Source organism: Gopherus flavomarginatus, chromosome 10 (genome assembly GCF_025201925.1).
Source record: "Gopherus flavomarginatus isolate rGopFla2 chromosome 10, rGopFla2.mat.asm, whole genome shotgun sequence".
Lineage (NCBI taxonomy): Eukaryota > Metazoa > Chordata > Testudines > Testudinidae > Gopherus > Gopherus flavomarginatus.
Window position 1 is genome coordinate 23,468,564 of NC_066626.1, and position 24,623 is coordinate 23,493,186.

At 42.8% G+C, this 24,623-nt stretch overlaps 1 protein-coding gene across 2 annotated transcripts in view; it reads right to left on the reverse strand.

The window, feature by feature from the left end:
• Positions 1-24,623, reverse strand: part of AOX1 (aldehyde oxidase 1) — a 198,677-nt gene that overhangs the window by 109,152 nt on the left and 64,902 nt on the right. The window contains exons 26-33 of one of the 2 annotated variants that reach the window (XM_050916608.1): positions 19,997-20,125; positions 18,569-18,643; positions 14,916-14,968; positions 13,711-13,825; positions 12,939-13,004; positions 9,817-10,005; positions 7,598-7,765; positions 3,158-6,700 (exon numbers count right to left, since the gene is read on the reverse strand). In XM_050916608.1, the coding sequence (XP_050772565.1) occupies positions 6,650-6,700; positions 7,598-7,765; positions 9,817-10,005; positions 12,939-13,004; positions 13,711-13,825; positions 14,916-14,968; positions 18,569-18,643; positions 19,997-20,125 (846 nt within the window). In that variant the 3' untranslated portion in view covers positions 3,158-6,649. Of the gene's footprint in view, positions 1-3,157; positions 6,701-7,597; positions 7,766-9,816; positions 10,006-12,938; positions 13,005-13,710; positions 13,826-14,915; positions 14,969-18,568; positions 18,644-19,996; positions 20,126-24,623 lie in introns of those variants that run through there. The other variant, XM_050916607.1, reaches the window with a different exon arrangement.

The window sequence follows — 24,623 nt, forward strand, 5'->3', positions numbered from 1 at the left end:
CTTCCTGAAGTATACTTTTACAACCATATAGTATACAGATAAAAACAAAGCAGACATTTCCTTTGTGTGTGTGTGTGCCTGAAACGGAGGGGGGTTGGGAGAATGTCTTCATAAAAGCATTTTCTGGAAAAATTGTTCTCAAAGAAAACACAGACAACATTTTAAAGAAAGAATGAAGTTTTTCCAGGTCAAGCTAGCATCTATTTTTGGATGGAGGCATTTATAAAAAGGAACTTATAATGACATAACTCAGGGGTGAAAAGAAAAGGTGAGAAAACAAATACCTGTAGAAATGAAGTATTAGGTTTCCGCTAGCACTCACTGCTGAGAACAGAGGAGAGTAGAATCTATTTCCTCTGACTGCATTTTTAAAAAAACTGATAGTAATAGCAGGGAACCCTCTTGCCACTGCCTTATTTTCTCCAAATGCAGCAAGTTACTGATCTTAATAGGTTGAGGTTTTAGTTAATTGCTACATTAGTTATAACAGTTCAGTGAAATAACAGGTCACTGGTGCTACATAAATACTCTCAGTACATCAAGGTAGATAGAAAATATTTTGCCAAATGAGTCTCTTTGAATTACCAATTACTGTAGAATTGAGATTTTCAGCTCTACCTAGATTTGGAAACTCAACAGTCATTCATTTTAAGGGGAAACTTAATGAATTCCTTAGTTTTGAAACTCTTAGTCCAGAAACAAAACAACAAAGTGGTCTACCGTCCCAGTTTATGGCTACTGCCATTTATCAGAGGGTAAAGACAGCAGCAGAGATGAATCTCAGTTTGTAATATCTGAAATGCTATAGGAAGATCCTAGGTAACAAGGGATATTCAAATTTAATACATTTACTCTGGATCTCCCCACAAATGAGCTCTGCTTCCCTAGAGCATCATTCTTCCTTGTGTACATCCAGAAACATTAAAGCACCTCCCTCCAAAAACAAAACAAAACATCAAAGTCTTACCTTCCTGCCATTCACAAAAAATACAAGTGCATCTGACTGTGTGGAGCAAGCCATTATGTGTCATAAAAGCACAGCTTGAAAATTAAAGAGGAAGATGTTAAACACCAGCAAGAAACCAGTGGAAATAAGTGTAATTTCAAAACTCAACTAAACTTTGTTCTGTGCCCCACAGATTTAAAGGCATTAACCTGGATGGGTGAGGAGGAGCCAAGGTGGAGTGTATTGCTTCTCAGCTCTGTAGGCTAAAATTAACCAATTAGGTCCTTTTCTCCGCCTTATCTGTCATGTACCAAGGTGATTTGGAAGAATGTGGGAAGACCTGTGCCTTCAGAAACACTGCACCTACTTGTCTTCCCTGGGTGAACCATACTGTAAGATGAAGAGCCACAAGAGGTACGTTATTTTTCCTAGACAATCCCAGGAATTTTGCAAATGGGAAGCACTAAACTAAGCACTTATATGGTCTAGAACAGGGGTTCCCAACCTTTTCCTTTCTGAAGCCACCCCCCATATGTTATAAAAACTCCAGGGCCCAGCAGGGGAGAGGGGGACACGCTCTGGGCTCCTGGCTTTGGCTGCTGAGGGAAAAGCTCGGGGCTTTAGCCCTGTGGGGCTGGGGACTTGGGGCTTCTGCCCTGCAGGGTGCTGGGGCAACAAGTAGGGGAGGAAAGGGGGCTCAGGCTTCAACCACACAGGGAGTGCTGGGGCTCAGGGTTTTAGTCCTGTGGGGAGCACTGGGGTGCCTGGCTTCAGCCCTGTGGGGGCATTGAGACTTGGGGTGCCAGGCTTCAGCCATGGGACTCTGATGCCCCCTGAAATTGGCTAATGGCCCCCTGAGGGGCTGTAGACCCCTGGTGGAGAACTGCTGCTCTAGAAGCAGATACTGGGGCAAACACTCCTCTCAGGTGGCTTGATCTGGATTTATACCGATGTAACCCTTCTCATATTCTGATCCACCCGATATAAGACCACAGTTTGCAGAGCAGATGTTTGGGTTCTGCCTTGTTGCACTGCAGCTGATGCACAAAGTTAATTACTTAATCAAAAAGTGATCCCAAGGGCATTTGCATTTGATTTTCAAAAGCATTGAATGATTCATTTTTGTATGTCACATTGATTAAAATGCAACACAGGTGTGTCCATCTTACTTTATTTACCTTTCAAATGTGTCAGCCCAGGCTAGCAAGATGCTAAGCATGCCCAAATCTCTCATCACTTCCCCCATATTTGGGAAGGAAAATACTTCTAGGAAGCCACTATTCATATTCACATTTTGGCTCCTAGATCCCCACCTAACCATAAATGTTAGCATCTGGGCACAGCTGTGGTATCTGTGACAGTGTATATGTGGGGGAGAGGGTGCACAAGAGAAAGTGCCAAATAGCAACTTCTTCAGTGGGTCATTTTTTACAAGGCCCCTTTCCTGGCTGGAGTTAATGGCCGTTGGTTTATTTAGTGTTGGTCATTATCTTTAAAATTCTGGGCAATCTCTGGTTGACAGACCTACTACCATGGCAGCTAAAATTAGATGGCTGATGACTGCTGTTTGTTCCTGGGAATAAGTACCTCAGAGGGTCAGCAGGGCTGCCCTTGTTGAAGGCTCCCACCTCTGGAAATCAGTCTGCTTGATGATTTGCTGATCCTAAGCCTAACAAACTTCAGTGCATGCTGCACAGTGCTTACTTTTGATCTGATTTTTATTTCTATTTCCTAACACAAGATGGTGGATCACAGTGGTAGCAATCCCCACTGTGGATGGTGATGTGTGATGCATGGTTATTTAACTTGGGAAATAAGCACCTAGCTCCTCTGGCTACAGAAGGTATACAAAATCTGCACAGACCTCACACCTGCCAGGTTACTCCAGGACAAGGCATGAAAAGAGTTACTGAAATTGGCCTGAAGTCTATGTACCTTTTAGCAGTATTAAAACAAAGAAACAAAGAAAAATCCCAACAAGTTTTGAGTTCTGCAGAAAGTTTGTTTCATGACGTCCTATATTACCAGTGTATCACCTGTCACTGTGATTATTCTCCACTTGTTCTGGCTCCCAATAGTTCTTCTCAATTACACCCTAGCCTGTGGACAATATGGAAGGGCCAGAGAGGTTTCAGTCAAAAGAAAAACATGTTACAGTAGCATGTGCAGATTTTTCTTTGGTCATCAGACAACAAAAAATGTACATCTGTATTGAAGCTGGATGGAACTTTTATTAACAATGTTTAGCAAGTACTGAAAATCAGACAAGGTGATTCAGCCCTGGAGGAAGGATAATACAGTTCTAGGACATGATTCAGCCCAGGGAATCAAACATCACATTCCTGCATTTGCAGGGACGTCCGTACCAGTGTCACCATTGCTCTCTCTCAAGGGTTCTGCCCCGGGGGTGTAGATTTAAACTCTGCCTGGGTTCATTGCGGGAACTCTGCTGATTGATGCTGCTCAGGAGATGAACTGTTCAGTGCTTCTCACAGGTGCTCTGGCCACATCCCCACCTGGCTTTCTGAGATTTGCCAGCTGGCTTCAGGCTCCTGCTACAGTGAGGACAGTGGGTGGCATCTACTGCTGTGAACTCCTTTCTGCTGATGGGGGCCTGCAGTCTGGTGTCAGAGCCCACAGAATGAGCCAAGACCAGAATCTTTCATACCAGAAAGAAGATGGCATTGCATTTACGATTAATCTGTTTTATTGAATTTCATATGATATATATATAAAAGCCAAATTAATATCAATAAAAGGCAGCAAAGGAAGCACAGTGACACTCTCATCCAGGATATAGAAACTGTGCATATAAAACCAGATATAAAAATACAGAAATCATATTCCAACTGCAAGGGCAAAAATTATTAACCTATAAGCCTGACTTCAGTCACACGCATGATATCTGACAAAAGGAGGAGGAGATACTTTGGGTGGCAACTAGAGAAGAAACAGGGTGCAATCAGCATGGGTGGGTGAAACAAAGAAACCTGAGCAGAGTAGATGGCCCAGGGGCAATCTGATTTATATCAAAGTGTAGGACATAGTAAAGAAAACTCACTAAGAGACTGGAGGTGTAGTCTCTGGCTATCCGTACTACATGGCAAGGAATAGTTGAAGCACAGCATATGAAAGCTACAAAGCAAAAATTTAAATTTCTCCTTCCTTCCATTCCCCACAAAAGAATCAACCATGATTATCCAGATGAAACCAGGACATCTGGCAACTAATGACTCACCTGCACAATACAGTAAATATTGTATATTAGAGATGGATCCCAAACTAACCCCCCAAACCAAAAATCACCAAATCTTGGGAATGCTCAGAATCTGCATATCAACATCATGGCCCTAGAAAGTGGAAAGCCAAAATTCTAGATCTCTTCAATCTAGATGGGGATGGATGTCAGAATCTGGCAGGGATTTTGTGATCATGGCCTCCCATTACTATATATAGTATATTAATTAACTTCAGTAATCAGTGTTATTTGCTGGTCTTGTCTGAGAATGTAAGAATATATAAATGTAACCCACAGAATACACCTTGTTTAGCATCTAATACATGAAAGCACAATAGTCCTTTTTTTGTTTTTCAATCTCGTCAAACTAGTGCTTCTCTGGGTGCAGTTCTAATCCCACCACACCCCATATGTCAGCAGAAAGCTGATCATCTTTGTGAAACATCTTCTAATCTTACATTATATCCATCTTCCCTGCTGAGGTTAAAAGAGTGTTTATCAGAAATTAAAGAGCAAACCTTACCTGCATTCTGATTGATCCAATATCATCCTGAGCTGCTGTCCACAATGGCACCATTCTGAACTACTTTCCAGAGACAATCTCATCAAGGGCCTCACCCAAAGCCCAGTGACGTCAATGGAAATTGTTCCATAGGGTTCAATGGGCTTTGGATCAAGTCATGAGAAAATAAAAAAGGTCTCCAAGGAAAACAGTAGCAAAGTCACCCTTAAGATTTCTTGGGCCAAATTCTTCTCTTCTACACTCACCCTAATGGCTTCAGTTATACCAATGCAATGTCAGTGGAGTTGCATAGATATCACAAAGGAGAAACAGATCCCTTGTCTCCTCCTAGTTGTTTTTAGCACACAGGTGTTAGCATCATACAGAGCAGCTTTTCTGTGTGAAATCACACATTGCTGCCTCAAGTTTGTGATCAAAAGGTAATTACTGTGATCACTTAGGTTCTAATCCTGCCATGGAATCCATTCATGGAGATCTTATTGCAGAAGTGAAATCTAAATTAGCGTCTTATTTGAAGTCTTTCAGAAATCTAATACTGTACTGGATTGTTAAAGTGTTTTACTGAAAATACCTTGATACATCATTATAGCTCCCTTCTCCCACAGCTACATTTTAGTTGGTCTCTCTGGATCAGTGATGGGGATTCCTCCAAATGTCTGGCTTAGTGCAATTTGGCAAGATACACTTTAAAATGGGAAAGCTACTTACACTCTTTAGGTTCCATTTACAGGCAAGTCACATCTTAGGTGCATTTAACATGCACGAATTCAGCTTTGCGTGGTAGGCAAAAACAGGGGAAAAAAAAGAACAAAATAAAAACTGCATCTGTTGTGTGGGTGATTCCGCCTGCCATTCAACTCAATGAGTGTTTTCACTATACACGGTTTTTGCTTTATGCGCTAACCGTGGAATGGAACCCCCGTGTAAGATGAGACTTGCCTGTGTGTTTCTGTGCACAGAGTTATTATTAACAATGTGGCTATGTACGGGATTAATGATGACTTGTGACTAAGGACCAGGCCTCAAAGCAGCAAATAATGACAGAATGTGAGTTAACAGTGATATGCCATTTTATCTTGCCTCTTATGGGAATCCTTTTCTGCTGCTTATTTTAACTTTCATGGGCACAAGAATGAACACCATAAAAAAATATTTGTTTTACATAATCTAATATTAACATACAGCACTAATAGAACCATAAGAAGTCAATAAGGGCCAGTTTTTTAAACATCTGTAGGTGCCTAAAGATGCAGATTAGGTGCCTAGTGGGATTTTCAAATTCTCTAAGCAGGTGAAGTGCCTAACTCCCGTTGATTTTAATGAGAGTTAGGCATCTAATCTACACAGGAACTTTCGCAAAGCCTAAATGCCTTTAAAACTCTGGCCCTAAGCTGAATATTGGGATGCAAATGGATATCTCAGGAGTATTAGTATATTTATTTTTGGTTTACTCTCAACCCTTGCACCCTATCCCCAGTGCTCTACTAGCTCAACACAGCGCAGGCTCTCGCATCTCATTACCTCAGTGAACTTAGCTATATTATTTAGAGATAAATTTGAATTCCATTGTTCTGAAAAATCCTGCGGAAAAAAATCTGGATTCTGCACCATTGTTAAAGTGATCATTAATTCCTTCCTAGTGGCAATTTAAGATGATCATAGAGAATGTGTAGTAGCTGGATCTTATTGCATAACCCTCTTTCAATCTATTTAGATGTGTTTCTAGCAGTAAAATGTAGTAGTGCAACTAAATATATGCTGAAAACTCAGGTGGGAGAATGGGCTGAAGAAGTAATGCTCATTATTCAGTAGTCGGAGGGTAGATTTTGAATAAGAATAAAAATAAAATATGTGTGTTGATTAAATGAGCCTCCACCTTCATAATCGACAAATCAGTACCACTGGAGTTCATTCAGGCTTTTTGCGAGGTCCTGTTTGCCATTCATATGGAGATGGCCCAAGGAACGAGGGATTCAGGTTCATCTTTCGCACTCTAGGAGAATGAACAAGAGGTGAAAGAAGTGATCCTGTTAATGGTAATCACTTAGAAAGAACTCACTACAGCTATTTATAAAACTATTCTGCATATTTCACAGTGCCTCTCCCAGGTGGCCCCTACTGAAACTTCTACAGCTTCCATTAATTATGCATCAAACACCACTACAAGGTCTACTGGGTAGGGCATTCTAGAGAAGGCAGGCAAACCTATACAAGCTGTGCTGACAGGGAGGCTGGTAGGTCCCAAAGCAGCATGGAAGAACAGCATGGAAGAACAATTGTCAATTGGTCCTCATCTATGGCAAAGCTCCTGAGATGTCCACTGAAATTAACAGACTGATAAATCTGGGGGCTGATCTGCCCTGCAATTCCTGTACCCTACCACTGCCTAAGGAAATACTAGGAAAGAACTCTGAGTGGGAACTCAGTCTCCATCTTTCACATGGGACAATCTGGCCCACTAGTATTTCAATAGTAGCAGAGGTGTGCATGGCACTTTACAGTAATATGGATTGTCAAGGACTCTGCCTCAAGGAGCTTATGATTTAAATTAGACAAAAAGACAATGGTAGGGGTGGTGGGAGTGGGTATAATGATAGCCCATACTGTAGGTGGCAGGGTGTGGGAAGGAGAGATCGAGAAAAGATTAAAAAATTGGAGTTATTAAAAGGCAAACCTTGAATGTCATAGACAGGAATGGCTGGCATGGGCTGGGCCTGTCTACAGACATTTTGATTCAAGAATCATTAAAAAGTCTGAACTGAGGAGTTCTGCTGTGTGCACTCCATATCCAGGTGTAAACAACATTTAAACTACAGAAATATGGGCCTTCAATGCCAAAAGCAATAGGCTGCAGCTACAAAGGAGTGTTCCAAAAGAAAAGCCTCATTACCATCTCAGTAAACTGATCGGCACAGGCCATTCGAATCCGCTCGGGAGTCAGGGGGCTGTTCAGTGTGAAGGTCCCGGTTAATCCTCTTTCCTTTTGCACAGCAGCCACTGCATCCCAGAGAGCAAAGAACACAGAACATCCCAGGAACAGCCCTGCCTCACCTATCCCCTGACAGAGAACAAAGGCTGTCACATAATTTTGCCTTATGAACTGATTAAAAGAGGAAGTGTCTTAATATCTGTGATAGCTGAAAACCTTTTACAAATTACTGATTTACAATGTGAGTCAATGAAAGTTTTACACTGATTCAGTGGAAGCAGGACCAGAGCATACTGGGTACGTCTATAGTGCACTGTAAACCCGGGCTCACACTTGGGTTTGAGCCCAACTCCCCCAACCATCCACATACAAATCTGTACTATTCAGGTTAGCAAGCATTCAGTACCTAGGACCCTGCTGGGGAGGTGGGTTAGAGCCCGAGTCCCATTGAGACTTGGGTCCAAGCCCTGTTAATTTCCAGTAGGACACAGCTGAAGCTGCAGATCCAAGTCAGAAGGCCTGCATAGTGCTGTATGGACACGTTGGCGTGGCTGGGAGACTCAAGTCCAGCAACTGTAAACCCAGGTTTACAATGCAGCATACAATCAAGTGTGGGGCTTGGAAAACCCAAGTCCATAAGCCCAGATTCCCCAGAACTGGGTTTACAATGCAGGTTTTCAGCTGCTGGCTGACTGCAGAGATCTGTAAGGGCTGGTTTCAAATGCTAGCTATAGATTTTAGGACACTTTCGATTTCTCACCTGTGCAGGATTTCAAACTGAAAAGAAAATCAATTATTTGGTAAAAAATGTTGGCAGATAAAACTGAAATGAACCATCTCCAGGGATTCATATCCAACTAACAAACTAGAGCAGAGACAAAACCCTGCATGTGAACAGCACTGAATGCCCTCCTCAGTCTGATCCAGATGCAAGTTTCACAGTTGACCTTATTTCTATCACAGATCAAATCAAATCCAATCCCCAGATCTAGATCCTCCTAAATGCTGGGAGTTTGGGCACCTTCATCAGGACTGAGATCTGAATTTCTCAGCTGGCCATTACTGTATCTCTAATTGGCCTTTCTAAAATTCAGGCTCCAAAACACTCCTGAAACCTTGGTCTGGATCTGCATTTTGCAGCTTTAGGCCACCTCTATAAGAAACTGACAACCAGATTTCAGGATTGAAAGATGCTTAATTTTCAGGCAAGGCATCACAAGCTCTACTTTCAAGCATGTTTTATTCACCAATGATGATTTTAAAATTAGTTATAGGAGATGTATGCATAAAGTGAGATAAACAGGTTTTGTATGCTCACTTTGAAGACTGGTGCTAAAAGTCGCTCTTTAGTTCAACTCCACCCTGGGTAATGATTTCATTTTGATCTGTAATTTTCTTTCAAATGATAATCTCTTTCAAAATATTTCATCAGGACTATTTGAAAATAGTTTTTAGAAGGAACTATTGTTCTAATATATCCTTCTGCTTCAAATTTTTTTTTAATTCTGAAGCTTTTATTTAATTGACTACATTACACCCCTAATGGCCTAGGCAATTGAAGACATGATGCTCAACGCACTTGAAATGGGCAGTATCCCCTACATCAGTGGTTCTCAAAGTTTTGTACTGGTGACCCCTTTCACATAGCAAGCCTCTGAGTGCGACCCCCACCCTTATAAATTAAAAACACTTTAAAATATATTTAATACCATTATAAATGCTGGAGGCAAAGCAGGGTTTGGGGTGGAGGCTGGCAGCTCACGACCCCCCATGCAAAAACCTTGCAATCCCCTGAGGGGTCCGGACCCCCAGTTTGAGAACCTCTGCCCTACATCTTGCTTAGTGTTATTGCTTATGTGTATATTCAGTGGGCTAGGACCTGGGCTGGTGTAAACTGATAGCTTTACTAGAAGTTCCTAGTCCACTTGTTAAATCCTAAAATTATCAATAGGCAACCACGATAGAAGAGTAGAACTATCCCAGATTGCAGTTTCTTCTGCATTTGTAAATAACACAATGATGTGGAGATCTGTTTAAAATGTAAAAGAACAGGAGCCTGAGGTTCTTCTCACTTTCGGGGATTTTACACCAGTGTACCTTCTTTGACTTGAATAGAATTACTCCTGATTTACTCTAGCATAAGTGGTAGAGGAATCAAGCCCCAGGTTTCACTTGCTTACCTTGGATGAGTAGATGGCATAAGGATTTTGTGAGGATGACAGCAAGGAAACACTGAACTGTTCTGGGAGGTCACAGATTGCAGGGATTTTATACTGATCCGGGCCCCGAGTGTACAAGACGCCTTCTGGGGAGTATTTTAACTCCTCCATTGTATAAAGTCCAATGCCCTGAACAAAGGCACCTTCAATCTGAGAGTGAGAAATTATAAGCATTTTATTTTTTCTTATGCTGTAAAATGTATATAACATTGACAATAATTAATCTCTCTCTCTGGACAGCATTCTCCTTCCTATTAGACTGTTGGGTTTCAGGGCTTTCCTTGGGAGCTGCTGGAAAGCAGAAAGCTCTCTCCTCTCTCCACCTGCACTGCATAAGTCCAGTCTACATCTACACTACAAGATAGGGTGCGATTCTTAGATTGTGTACACATATGCACGCTATCTTGATGAGAGCTAGCACAAGTATAAACAGTCTTTTCAGATCATAGTAGTTTAGCACAGGTAGCAGCAGTGGTGACATTGAGTATCTACCCACAGGGAGGGTTCAGGCAAGTTTCTACTTGGCACAGCTAAGAGGTGCTGCTGCTATCTGTGCTACCACAGCTACACTACTATATATACTTGTGTTATCATCGAGCTAGTGTGACTATGTGTACACAAGCTGGGATTCACACTCCTGGCTCACAGCTCACTGCCCCATGAAGAATGAAGAAATGCCAATCAGAAGGGCTGAAGCAACGGACCAGGGGGTGCAGTGGGGAGAAGCATTAACATGCTATGAGGAAGGGGACCTGGTCATAAAGTGAAGGAGAGCTTGGAGACTCGGGTCTAGCCCAGCGGTGTGAAACTACACAAGTGATGAGCATAGTGGTACAGGTGGGCAGTGTAGTAAGTGAAGGCCCTGATAAAGGCCCAGTATGAGGCCTGAGGCCTGAACTAAAATAATGGCCAAGACTTTGCTAACATAAAGCAAAGTGAAGCTGTGAGCCAGAGGCAGGCCCTGCTCACAGAAGCTGGCAAGGAAAGGGCTCATGCTGCAAAAAGATACATACCTAAAAGGTACTGAACACTAGAGATCAAAACATTCACATACTTGCACATTCCAGATAAGAAAGAACAGGCCGACCCATCCCAATGACGGGCAAAAGGGTAATATGATGGATAGAGTTGTTTTGATCAAACCAACATGTACAAGGTGAGAGGCGGCACTTTACTACGTAGAGGGGCTGCACCTCAATACGTCAGAAGTGATGTGTAACTTGTTTGTACCTGTGTATAAAAATGTATCCCTGGGGCAATGTCTTTGTCCGGCCGAGGGGGCAGTGGAAAGTCCCGCCACTAACTAAGCCAAGTCCATTGCCAAAAGGTACTTTTCTCGTAGTATGCCCTAAATTAGGCTAAGAAACCTACAGGGAACTGCAATTGTGTCCAAGCGCAATAAACCTGGCCGACGTGCCTTTGTACCTTACTAGACTCTGTGGTCATTGGGGGTTCTCTTCGGGTCTGCTGTGTCGGCTATCTGGAGAGCTGGGACAGCACAAGAGGGAACACACGCACGCAGCCGAGTGATACCAACAAGGAGAGAGCAGAGCAGAGCACCACACCGGTAGCATCTAACAACACACTTCTGACAACACTGGTGACCCCGACTGCTGATCTGGTGAGTAAGCGAGCTGTCCGCTGTAAGAATCGCAACCTAACATGGCAGAAAACCTCGTGCTAGGAAACCCCCTGATCCCCTCCCTTTTGATCCCCATGGAGTTTGATAACTCCTGGACCCGCTGGATTGCCAGTAAGGGGGGTCCATAAGTGGTGCTCTGCTCTGCTCTCTCCTTGTTGGTATCACTCGGCTGCGTGCGTGAGCTCACCCTGTGCGCTGCCCCAGCTTTGCAGATAGCTGATACAGCAGACCCGACGAGAACCCCCAATGACCACAGACTCTAGTAAGGTGCAAAGTCACGTCTGCTAGGTTTATTGCGCTCGGACACAATGGCAGTTTCCTGTAGGTTTCTTAGCCTAATTCAGGGCATAATATGAGAAAGTGCCTTTTGGCAATGGACTTAGCTCAGTTAGTGGCGGGACTTTTTACTGCCCCCTCGGCTGGACAAAGACATTGCCCCAGGGATACATTTTTATACACAGGTACAAACAAGTTACACATCACTTCTGACGTATTGAGGTGCAGCCCCTCTACGTAGTAAAGTGCCGCCTCTCACCTTGTACATATTGGTTTGATCAAAACAACTCTATCCATCATATTACCCTTTTGCCCGTCATTGGGATGGGTCGGCCTGTTCTTTCTTATCTGTGGAATGTGCAAGTATGTGAATGTTTTGATCTCTAGTGTTCAGTACCTTTTAGGTACGTATCTTTTTGCAGCACCAGCCCTTTCCTTGCCAGCTTCTGTGAGCAGGGCCTGCCTCTGGCTCACAGCTTCACTTTGCTTTATGTCATTGGGATGGGTCGGCCTGTTCTTTCTTATCTGTGGAATGTGCAAGTATGTGAATGTTTTGATCTCTAGTGTTCAGTACCTTTTAGGTACGTATCTTTTTGCAGCATCAGCCCTTTCCTTGCCAGCTTCTGTGAGCAGGGCCTGCCTCTGGCTCACAGCTTCACTTTGCTTTATGTCATTGGGATGGGTCGGCCTGTTCTTTTTTATATGTGGAATGTGCAAGTATGTGAATGTTTTGATCTCTAGTGTTCAGTACCTTTTAGGTACGTATCTTTTTGCAGCATCAGTCCTTTCCTTGCCAGCTTCTGTGAGCAGGGCCTGCCTCTGGCTCACAGCTTCACTTTGCTATGTTCACTTTTCATGTTAGCAAAGTCTTGGCCATTATTTTAGTTCAGGCCTCAGGCCTCATACTGGGCCTTTATCAGGGCCTTCACTTACTACAGGCAGTACCACAAGGTGACACTAGGTATACTGGGTAAAATCCTGGCCCCACTGAGCAAAATGGGAGTTTTGCTGTTGACTCCAGTGGGTTCAGAATTTCATCCCGTGATATTATCTATAAGGTGGGCTGATAAGACGTTAATGGTAGATGAATGAATGAACACTCTTCAATACAAATACAACAACTAGCACAACATGAACGGAATAGTAAGAAATTCTTGGCACATACCTGTCCTATATCCACAGCTGGATTTATGCTGCATCCAATATCTATAACGATGTCTGTTCGGATGTTCTACCAATAAAATACAAATGTACATTGTGGTGACAGATATACGGGTGGATGGATGAGGAGGTGCAGAAGGTCAGAGGCTTAATCCAGTGGGACAAGACATGTTTGTATAGAATCTCTTTCAGAACATACAAACTGACCTATTACCATGCAGCCCTTCCTCAGGCAAAACACTCATTAACCTCAGTGGGAGTTTAGCCAGTATGAGGACTGCAGGCTTTAGGTCACTGCATTTAAAGCCTCCAGTGGGACTTCCCACAGAAGTACACACTATGTCCACTGGAGGCTTTAAATTCTGTAGTAGGCTCTTAAATGTAAGGAGACTAGGCCACGTGGGATGACTGGCTGGTCAGGAGATTGGAAATGTAATACAGAGCTACAGTACAATTTGGCATACTGCAGGCACCAAGAGAAAAGGCAAATACTGCCTGCAACATTGTCTGCTATAGCACCAAATCTGAACACAATATTATATTTTCACAAATCTAGCAAAAATAAGATTGTATTTTTAGTTACTTGTGCACATTTTTCATTCTGCTCTAACTGTAATTGCTAGTTATTTATATCAGTTGATACATGCACATTAGTATAAAGCCAGGTGATTTACCAATGCACAAATTGTACGATTGTTGGGACATCAAGCAAAATGGGAAATTCTGGTGGAACCTCACTGTACTATTTATGAGCTTTAGTGACATTCACTAGTTACCTTGTGATCTCCTGTAAGACAGTCAATTTCAACCTCCGAACAAGCAGCTCCGAAAATAAAATACGTAAATGGATGGCCTTCCCCTTTCTCCCAGTCCATGTTAGCTTCATAGCCTCTGGGATAATCAACAAAGTCCATGGGAAGCATGGTTTTTTATTCCGTTTTATTAATCTTTGTGTTACAACAATAAGGAGACAGAGCAAATAAGAGTTCAAAACTATGTGAAATTAAACCTAAAATACTGGGACAGATACCCTGCTGGTTTAGCTCCATTAAAGTCAATTAAATTCTGGCAGCCAATATGATAAACAAACTGCTCCAATCTAGAAATTCTGATAAGCAACCAAATCCCAGAAGATTTCTGACAGAGATTGTCATGGAAATCATGTATAAAAGACAAGTCTAAAGTAACAATTACATAGCCAATGACAAATGAGTGAAGTAGAGAAGGGAAATAAAATGGTCAGATCATAGGAAAGATTAAATTACAAGGAAAGATGTAGAGAGCTAAAATGCAGATCTTAGCTAAGCAATGACGGAGAGGAGCAAGATGATGGTCTTCAAAACAGAAGTGTTAGTCCTAAGAAGGGAGAAGAATTATTTAGGAAGGTCTAAGCAGGCAATAACTTGGAGAAATGAGAATGAAATTAACAAAGGGAAGATATCAGTTGAACATCAGGGAAACCTCTTCAGCATGAGATCTATGAGACTGTGGGATAGTTTTTCAAGGTAAGTGGTGGAAGCCTTCTTGTTTGACCAACCCAACAATAGGAAAAGTACAATAGGGAGTAATCCTGCATTGGTAGGGAGGTGCACACAATACATACATCTGGCTCACATCCTCAACTCTGAGCTCAGCAGGTTGTGAGATCCGTGGTTGGGTAAGTGAGTGAGTGTTAGGGAGAGAGAGCTACAGTTCCTCTGGGGCACCTAGTGCTCCTTGCAGCAGTAGCTGGACACCTCATTTCATGGACCCAATGTGCTGCTGCCCAAATTATAGCATTCCTCTAAGGAGCAGATCTATCGATTACATGAGAATATGAGCTAAATCAATCAAAAATGCCTGTCAAGTCCTCTCTATCCAGTTTCACTTTCCGAGCTATTAACTATCTTCACGAGTTACTCATTAAATTCACATTTTCATCATATTGCTGAGGTGAGCCTAACTAAACTTAACTTTCAAAAGGACTAAAAATATTTGTTACCTGAAGTACCCTGTAGCTGAAAGATTAATGCTCTGTTCAAATGCTTCTTTAACCTGTAAAATACAACAATATTATTGGTAAACCTATCACCTGGGAAGGAGTTAAACATACACCTATTTATTTAAAAATCAAACTATAAGAAAATGCTAAAGAACTGAAGAGTGCTATGGTAATGTCTAATGATTCTCTCTGCCAACAGCTCCATTTTTTTGCACTAGGAGACTAGGCAACTGCTGAGTAAGTTCTCTGAAAAATGCAAGCCATGATTCCAGTTCGAACACAAGCCTCTGCAGGCAAACATGCATGTAAATACAGCGGTTGTAAAATCCTGCTCGCATGTCCAGTAACACTTCCCTCTTGGGGAGCTCACAGAAGTTCAGTCAACATGAAGGGGAGTCAGACATGTGCAGCTCCCAGATACTTGATTCAAGTTTGAGCTTTAATATGTGGATCCACTATGAAAAGTGACTTATGCAAAAATGGCACTTTGCCCAACAGAGCTACTCCTTGTTTTTATTCAATCATAATTCCTGATATTACTGACTAAAAATATCTTCTGACATAGCAGTTATGCCTTGATTCAACAGTTCATCCCTAGTCAGCAAAGCACTTAAACATGTGCTTAACTTCAGGCACATGGTTGAATCCTATTGACTTCAATGGGTCTTAAGTCTGTGTTTAAATTTAAGCATGTGCTTATAGGGTTTTCTGAATGGGGATGGATTTATACAAATGTTTAAATGCTCTGCTGAACTGGGGTTTTAATGCTGCAGAGCCAACACAGATTTGGAAGAACTGGATTTTATTTGGTTCACACATAAGCATCAGACTTGTTCTAACAGCTCTGCTTGCAGAAACTTTACTGTTGGCAACATGGCAGCCAGAAAGAATCCAGCTTGACTTTCACATTACAGGTTGAGTTTGCAGCGCTGATAGTCAGAAAAGTGTCTATTTGTAAACTGAGCAGATCTGGTTCATAAGACACAGAGGGCAAAGAAATGAAAACCCAAGTTGCCAGTTTAAAAAAAAATCACTTTTCAGAAAAAATAAAAAATAAAAACACCCTCTGAAGTGCAGTTATGTAAGTGATTCCAGCAGTGAGGTGAGCTCCTAAATTTACTCCCTCTCAGCGATTCCCATATCAGATTTGCTTAATACATATAATAGTATATTTTTTAATCTAATCATAGTTTATCAACTTTACAAGAGGCAAAGCAGCTTCTTCTCTGCATGGGTCAGAATTACTTTTTATGTCAATCATTCCTGATAATTTAAATTAAATTATCTAAATTAATTTGGCAGTCACTAGAACAGCATTAGTCAGGGCAAACTGATTTACTCCTCACATATATAGATGTCAGTTTTGCTTAGAGCATTGCCACAGGTGTTCCACTGTTATTCTCTATTAATAAGAATAGTTGGCAAACTTTAAAACATTTTGCAGAGTAATCAAGGTAATCCTCTAAGAGGGAACATCTCTGTGTGTTGGGATTATAAGTACCTCAAGGGCAGGGATTGTCATTTTTGTTAGACTTTAAATCATCATGAAGCACTGTATAAATAAAAATAGGATTTTAATATCTATGCCACATTTAGAGCTCTGCACCTGTGCATCGAGGGACTCAACTGCTAGGGTAGCAAGTAGATGAACTGCAGGCCAAATTTGGACTGCCAGATGCTTTTGAACAGACCCTGAAATCTTTTTATTTACTTCTTATCATTATTGTTGTTTTTTTTTTCATTATTTTCTCTGGAGTCTGGACCTTGACTATACCTTGACCAAGAAATTTGAACCTTGACAAACAATAACTGACTACTCCTCTAACAGGTGATTCAAATCCCACAGAGGCAACTAAATAATGATCTGGGCCTTCCTCCCAGTGTGATATTTGGACAATTGTTCAAGAGACTGGTCCCACTCTGATTGAGGGTGGTCACAGATGAAAGAGCTGATACCGCAGGCTGCTCCTTCAGGGCTGCCCCATGGGTTCATACAGAGACCAAATGAAATCCAGGGGCTTTAGCATGTGCATACAGGATTGAGACCTAATCACTTTATCAGATTTGTTTGGACCAATTAGACAGAGCTCTTTGGGTTAGGGACCGTCCTTATGTTTTGTGTTTGTACAGTACCTGCATAGTAGGTCCATAACTAGGGCTCCTAGATACTCGGATAATACAAATAATAACAGAGGGCTCATCCTATGTGAAGAAGGCTTTTTAGCAAGGCACAATGTGATTCTAAGCATACTACAGGTCTAAGCAAGCCCCAATTGGTGTTTTACTCCTATCAATAGCTTTTTGATACTGTTGTGACACTCTGTATTTCGGGGGAACACCCAGCACCCCCATGTTCATCCTTGTAAAATGATTGTGTGGTATCTAATGCAAAATTTGTCATGTTGGATGTCTTCGGAAGGCTCATGATGCACTGAGTATTGTGGTTATAGTGATGTTATAGTAATTGTTGTTACAATAATGTTATAATAACGTTATAGGCTGTAATTTCATGTATATGTATGTATATATGCATATGTATGTACTTTGCATATTTTCATACAGTTATGAGGCCAAAAATGTATCCTCATGGCTTAAAGCAAGCCCAGACAAAAACTCTCCAAGAGCAGAGGGGCAGTTCACACCTCATCAGGGCATGTATGGGACAAATGCAGCCCAGCCTCACAGGAACAATGGACGCTGGCCTAGGCAGCAACAAAGGATCTGTTGGGCTCTTGAGTGAGTCACCCCAACTTCCTTTGTCAGTTTAGGACTGCGATGAGGTAATTCTCAACTGACTCTGAAGTGGGGAGGGGGGGCAAGGCCAAGAGGGAAGAAAGAACATGATAAAAGGGAGAGACATTTGCCTCTCTCTTCCACCTACATCTACAGACACCACACTCAGGGACTGAAGCACTGATCAAATGGGAGAGCCTGGCTGAAGAGCCACCAGACAGCCTGTGGTGAGAAGCATCTAAGTTTGTAAGGGCACTGAAAGTGTTAAGATCAACTTAAAATGTGTTTTGCTTTTATTTCATTTGACCAAATTTGATTTATGTTTTGACTTATAATTACTTAAAATCTATCTTTGTAGTTAATAAATCTGTTTGTTTATTCTACCTGAAGCAGTGCGTTTGGTTTGAAGCCCGTCAGAGACTCCCCTTGGGATAACAAGCCTGGTACATATCAATTTCTTTGTTAAATTGACAAACTCATATAAGCTTGCAGCGTCCAGCGGGCATAACTGGATACTGCAAGACGGAGGTTCCTAGGGTTGTGTCTGGGACCAGAGATATTGGCTAGTGTCATTCGGTAGCACAACCCAAGGAGCAGTTTACATGCCAGAGGCTGTGCGTGATGTTTGCTACATGTTCAAGATTCCAGTACTGCCAATACCATGCATTTTAGCAGCTCACTATATATTTTGTGGGGGGGAGGGCACCCAAACAAAGCATAAGCGTCAGATCCTCTGCTCTGGCCAAGCTGTGCTCTGTGCAGATAGCTTTTATCCCGCTGGTAAGAGATCACCATAGAAAGAGGAGAGAGAAAAATATAATATATATATACACACACCAAAATTGCTATGTATGTGCACATTTTTTTAATATAATTCATACCTGTTTGATTTTTCACCCTGATACAAAAGTGCCTCTTACCCAATCATTCCAGGTACCTTTCGGGTTCTTGCTAATGATGGGCTCCAGGCGTTTCAAGAGAGTCTGGCAAGCATCCTGGTGAAGAGAAAAGTTGGGGAAAAGAATGCAAAAGTAGAGAAATAGACATGCGTCAGTATTTAATAATATTCAACATATTTTTTATTATGGTGGAGGTGCTATCAGCAGAGAAGACATCCCATTTACTTCTAGAAATCATTACTCCTCATTGAATTCCTTAGAATTTCTGGGGAACCCATCATCTGTCTTCCACTTAGAGAAGGATGGTGAATCAGTTTCTTTTGAGGCTTTTATCACTTCCTAACTGTCTATGGCCATGAAAACATGCCACCTCCTCAGTGAATTTGAAGGAAAAGCCTCAAATCCTGGGGAAGGGGAGACTCAAGTTTGTTCCTGACTCCAGCTCTTCTGGACCAGACATTTTCAATATTTATATGAAAATAGATTAATCTAGCTAATTGGTAAGTCTACTACTAGAGATGAGTGACCCTGAAACACTCCATCGGGTTGATTAGTTTAGTTAAACATCTGGAGGTCCTTATGCTCATCCAAATCTCAACAGAAGTAATAGAACAGAGGCCCCGTCTCTCTCCAAACCAGATCCTTCTCCTCCTCTTCCAGATCTGCACAACCAGGCCTCCTTCAGGCCTCTGAGTCATCACTTACTCCAGGGCTCCTATGATGCCCACTCTTCCCACCCTGCCTTTGGATCAAGGAATCAAATACTCATGAGATCTCAAGTCTCTCTCCTGGGACTAGCCAAGTTTCTGCCTCCAAATCTGCCACCACTGTCAGGCTTCCCAATAAAATTATCACCCAGACACACTGCTCCATTGTAACAGAGAAGCTTATAAAATGTGTAAGTTTTAATAAAAAAAACAAGAGGCCTATGCCCAGTAGAGAAACCAAAGATCAGTTAGGCCTGTGATTCTTTCATGAAAAAATAGGGAAGGGAACTAAGGGTGTTGATTTAAGGAAGATAAGGAAGGGCAAGAGAGAGGAAGGGAAGATTTGTTTAATTAAATTGACCCAAACCTTAAAATAATGTCTGGGATTAGTATGAACTAGCACATGGTCAGTGCCAGGTGTTTAAGAACTGGTTCACCCACTTCATCACAGGAGAGATAAGAGGCCTCCATTATATGCAGTGAGTGTTAAGTAAAAAACCTTAAGCCTTTCTGGGGAGCTCTGCGTTCTGTTCTGGAAACCCCAAACCACAACATACCAAAGAGTTTGGAATTCATCAAGAAGCAATGTTTCATATTCTTAGTGGCCACCTGCAATAGCCACATGATAGGTAATTTCAAGCTCCGTGGAACTACTCATGTGTGTAAAATTAGGCACCTGCTTAAATACTTTGATGAATTGGGGCTTTTAAGAGTTAACTAGTAGAAAAACATTACCCTTTACCTTTACTGCCATTCCATTGACATCCGTTCCAGCAGATCCTACTGAAGCACAAGCATTAGGAACAGTTGTTGTGCTTGTTTCACAAAAATGAATACTCGACATGGGGATCTTTAATTCCCGGCTGGCAATCTAGGGTGGGGAATGAACATACCCTCATTCCATTTGAAACACACATTTCTGAACATTTCAATAATATCAGCCTTCAAAAGGTATGTCTACACAGCAAAGAAAAACCCAGGGCTTGGGCTGTTTCATTTTCACTAGGACCTTGCAGGGTGCGAGGTCCCAGAGCCCAGGCTCCAGCCCATGCCTGAGTCTGAACAGCAGTGAAACAGCCCCACAGCTCAAGCCCTGCAAGCCCGAGTTGGCTGGCATGGGCCAGCTGTGACTTTTTCTTTGCTGTGTAAACATACCCTTAGACACTAGGTCATGGATTTGATCTAATAAATAAATTATTAGATATTCTTGGTCCAGATCCTTCCATTTCCATTTGTAATCACATTGCTGTGTCTGCAGGGATAAAATGGAACAGAGGAATGATGGTCTTGTGGCTAAGGCACTAAACTGACTCTCTGGAGAACTGAGTTCAATTCCTAATTCTGCTACAAACTTCCTGTGTGATCCTAGGCAAGTCACGTAGGGTGTGTCTATATAGTTAAAAATAAACAAAATATGCCAAAAACCCTATAGCAGCAAGTATCAGAGTGCAGGCCAATAGACTTGGGCTTGTGCTGCAGGTGTAAAAATAATAATGTAGATGTTGGGGCTCTGCTGAGACCCCCGTTTCAGCCTGAGCCTGAACTGCTACTTCTAGCCCAAGTCAGTTGACCTGGGCTCTGAGACTTTCTGCTGCACAGATGTACCCAGTGTCTCTCTATGCCTCAGTCAGTAAAATGTGGATAACAATACAGTAGAACCCTGATTTTATGAAAATCCATCTTAGGAAGAGAAGGTTATGTGCGTGCCTATGGGTTCTCCACTCTAAGAGCGCATGTGCCCCATCAGTCTCAGATCATTGATTTTAGGTAGTAGTGTCCGTTCAGCTCACACACGTGCCCCATACAGCCTCATGACCTGCACCACGGCCATATACAGCTGTGCGGGTGAACTGCCTTCAGTTTCTTCTCTACCGAGGAGCTCCATGGTAAAGAACTCAAAGCACAGGGTAGGAGAGTAGGTAGTGGAGCATCCATAGGGACATACATCTTGAAGAACCAGTTACTGTACAGGGTGATAATCATCTCTTCTTCTTCCAGTAGTGTCTCTGTGGGTGCTCCACTCTAGGTGACTACCGAGCAGTGCCCTCTATGGAGGGGTATGTTTTGGAGTTGAGTCTAAGGCTGAAGATAGCACAGCAGAGACAAACATGGCATCAGAAGCTGAGACACAAATAACTGTATAGTGTTCAGAAAAGGTCTGAATGGAGGTCCAAGTCATAGCTCTGCATATTTCTGTACAGGAATGTTCTTAAGAAATGCTAATGAAGTAGAAAAGAATCTTCTGGAGTGAGTTAATACTCTAGAAAGAGGTTGAAGATCATGAGACTAATAACAATAGGTAATGCAGCCAGATATCCAGTCTTTATTTGGAAATTGGCAATCCCTTTGTTTCTCTCCATTGTGGACAGAACTATCTGGGACATTTTCTAAAGGTCTTAGTTCTGTCTAGGTAAAAGGCTAATGCTCTCCTGACATCAAGTATATGTAATGCCACATCTTCTTTATCCTGCTATGGCTTAGGGAAGAAACTGGAAGTTGGACAGGTTGGTTTACCCAGAAGTCCAAGAATACCTTTGGTAAGAACTTGGGATGCAGTTGCAACGTGACCTTTTCCTTAAAAAGAGACTGAACAGGAGCTTTCCCGGTGTTGGAACCAAGCATGTCTTAAGGCAGAGAATTCCTAAGTTGGGATGTAGGGTACATTCTCTGTTCTGCGAAAAGAAGCGTGGAATGGCTGGGAGAGGGATTGGTGGGCACATTGCAAACTGTGCCAGGTAAGAGTACCAGGTCTGTCTTGACCAAGTAGGAGTAATCAGAATAAAGTGAGCTTCATCCCTTTTTATTTTCAGCAGGACCTTTGATAGTAGGAGAAATGGAGGAAAGGTGTAGAGAAGGTCCTTGTCCTGGGGAGGAGGAGAGCATCACCCAGGGAGTGTTGTCCCATCCTTGCTCAGGAGCAGTAGTGTGGATATTTCTTGTTCAGGTGAGTCACGAACAGGTCTGGCTCACAGGTCTGGCCCATCATCTGAACAGGTTGTGAAGCACTAGCTTCCCCTCATGGTCCTGCAGGAATTTGTGACTGAGACTGTTCGCTATCAAGTTTTGTCTGCCTGGGAGGTAAGCCGTGGACAGTGTGACATTGTGTGAGATGCACCAATTCCATAGCCTCATAGCTTCAGTGCAGAGGACGGTGGCTTGGCTCCCCTCTGCCGACTGATGTAATACATACAGACTATGCTGTCTGTTAGGATTTTTGTATGTGATCCTGTGATCAGTAGTTGGAAACAGGTGCAGGCGTTCCTGACTGCTCATAGCTTGAGGAGACTGATGTGAAGGAATATCTCCACAGGCGACCATTTGCCTTGTGCTGTGAGGCCATTTAGATGCGTGCCCCACCTCTGAGTGATGCATCGCTAGTGAGGAGCAATGGTGGTGATGTTTGCGTGAATGGGATCCTTTTGCAAAGGCTGGCTGGATCCTTCCACCAGTATAAGGAATTTTTGCTCCTGGTGGATGATAACAGGGATTTGTCCAGACTGTCCTTATTTGGTCTGTAAACCGAGCTGAACCACATTTGGTGGCATTGCATGCTCGCTGCCATATGCCCCAAGAGTTGGAGCAGAGCCTGGCTGGTATTCGGGGGCTGCTTTGAATGATGTCTAGGAGTGTGACTAAGGATAAGAACCTGTGTTGAGGTAAGAGGGTTTTGGCCTGTAACAAATCGAGGTCAACCCCTATGAATTCTAGGCGTTGCACTGGAGTGAGGTGAACTTCTGGGTGTTAATCTGTAGACACTTCCATAAACAAGTATATCGTAGCTTCAATGACTTGGTGAGCCTTGTGAAGAGATCAGGCTCTGAGGATGCAATCATCTAGGTAAGCGTAGATTATTATCCCTTGAGAATGTTAATGAGCAGCCACCAGTGAGAGAACCTTGGAAAATACTTTTGGGGCTGATAATCCCAGAGGGGAGGTTTCTGTATTGGTAATGGTCATCTGTGAAATCATCTGTGAGCCAGTAGGACTGAGATATAAAAACAGGCATCCTGAAGGTCGAGGGTTGAAAACCAGTCTCCCTGTTCCAACACAGAAATGATCCTTGATAAGGTGACTCTCTTGAATTTTTGAGCCTCGATAAACTTGTTGAGAGCTGAGGTCTAGTATGGATCTCCAACCTCCCTTCTTTCTGGGTATTAGGAAATAACAACAGTAGAACCCCTTGTCTCATAGATCTATGAGTTCTATGGCTCCTAACTGGAAGAGGCAATCTGTCTCTATTCATGGTAAACTCTTGTGAGAAGAGTCCCTGAAGAGGGAGGGGGAAGGGTGTGGTGGAGGGGGGTAAGGAGGTAAAGCAGATGGAGTACCCAGCTCAAATGATTTCCAGAACCCATTAGTCTGAAATTATGTGTTCCCAGGCAATGCAGAGTGCCACCAATTGGTGGCCAAATGGGTGTGGAATGATGGTTGGCTGTGTCAGTTGGGGGGAAATGCCTTGACCTGTCTGTCAAAACTGCTTAGATGTAGAGGGCTGGGATGAAGATTGTGAGTCAGATGGTTTGCGTTTAGGGAACTTCCCTTTCTTTGTGGCTTGTAGTGGCAGTGAGGCTGGTACTGAGGCACTTTGGTCTATGCTGGAATTGGGGACTAAATTGTCTCTTTTGTCCCAGTATATAGATACCCAGTGACTGGAGGGTAGCTCTGAAGTCCCCCAGCGAATGAAGGGAGGCATAAGTCTTCTCAGTGAAGAGCTTCATACCCTCAAATGGAAGGTGCTTAACCATGGACTTTACCTCCTTTGGGAAACCCAACAAAATGAGCCATGATGCCAAAAGTGGAGATGGACCTAGCTGCTGTGTCGGCTATGTTGAGGGCAGATTACAGTGATATGTTTGCCACTAACTGGCCCTCCTAGATAATGGCCTTAAATGAGTCATGATATGCTTCTGGAATTTTCTCAAGAAAGTCATTCAGTTTTATATAATGAGCACCATATGGAGCTGGGAGGAGTACTGCAAAACTTCCTCCTCTGGTTCACTACAAACTAGTAAGCTAATTAATTATAGAAATGCAGATTAAAGTAATAGCCCTAGTGGATTGCGAATAGCTCTCTCTCTAGCCAGGGTGGTTGAGAAGAAACTGAAGGGGGTTAAGGCCATGCACGCTGGCTAGCCTCGTAGGTCAGCATGAGTAGAGACAGTGCATGTGCAGGCCTAACGGATACTGCTACCAAAGTTCTCCGATCAGCAGTGCAGGGACACAAAGGGCTTGGCTACACTCGAAACTTCAAAGTGCTGCTGCGGGAGCGCTGCCGCGGCAGCGCTTTGAAGTGTGAGTGTGGTCGCAGCGCCAGCGCTGGGAGAGAGCTCTCCCAGCACTGCACATACTCCACCTCCCCATGGGGATTA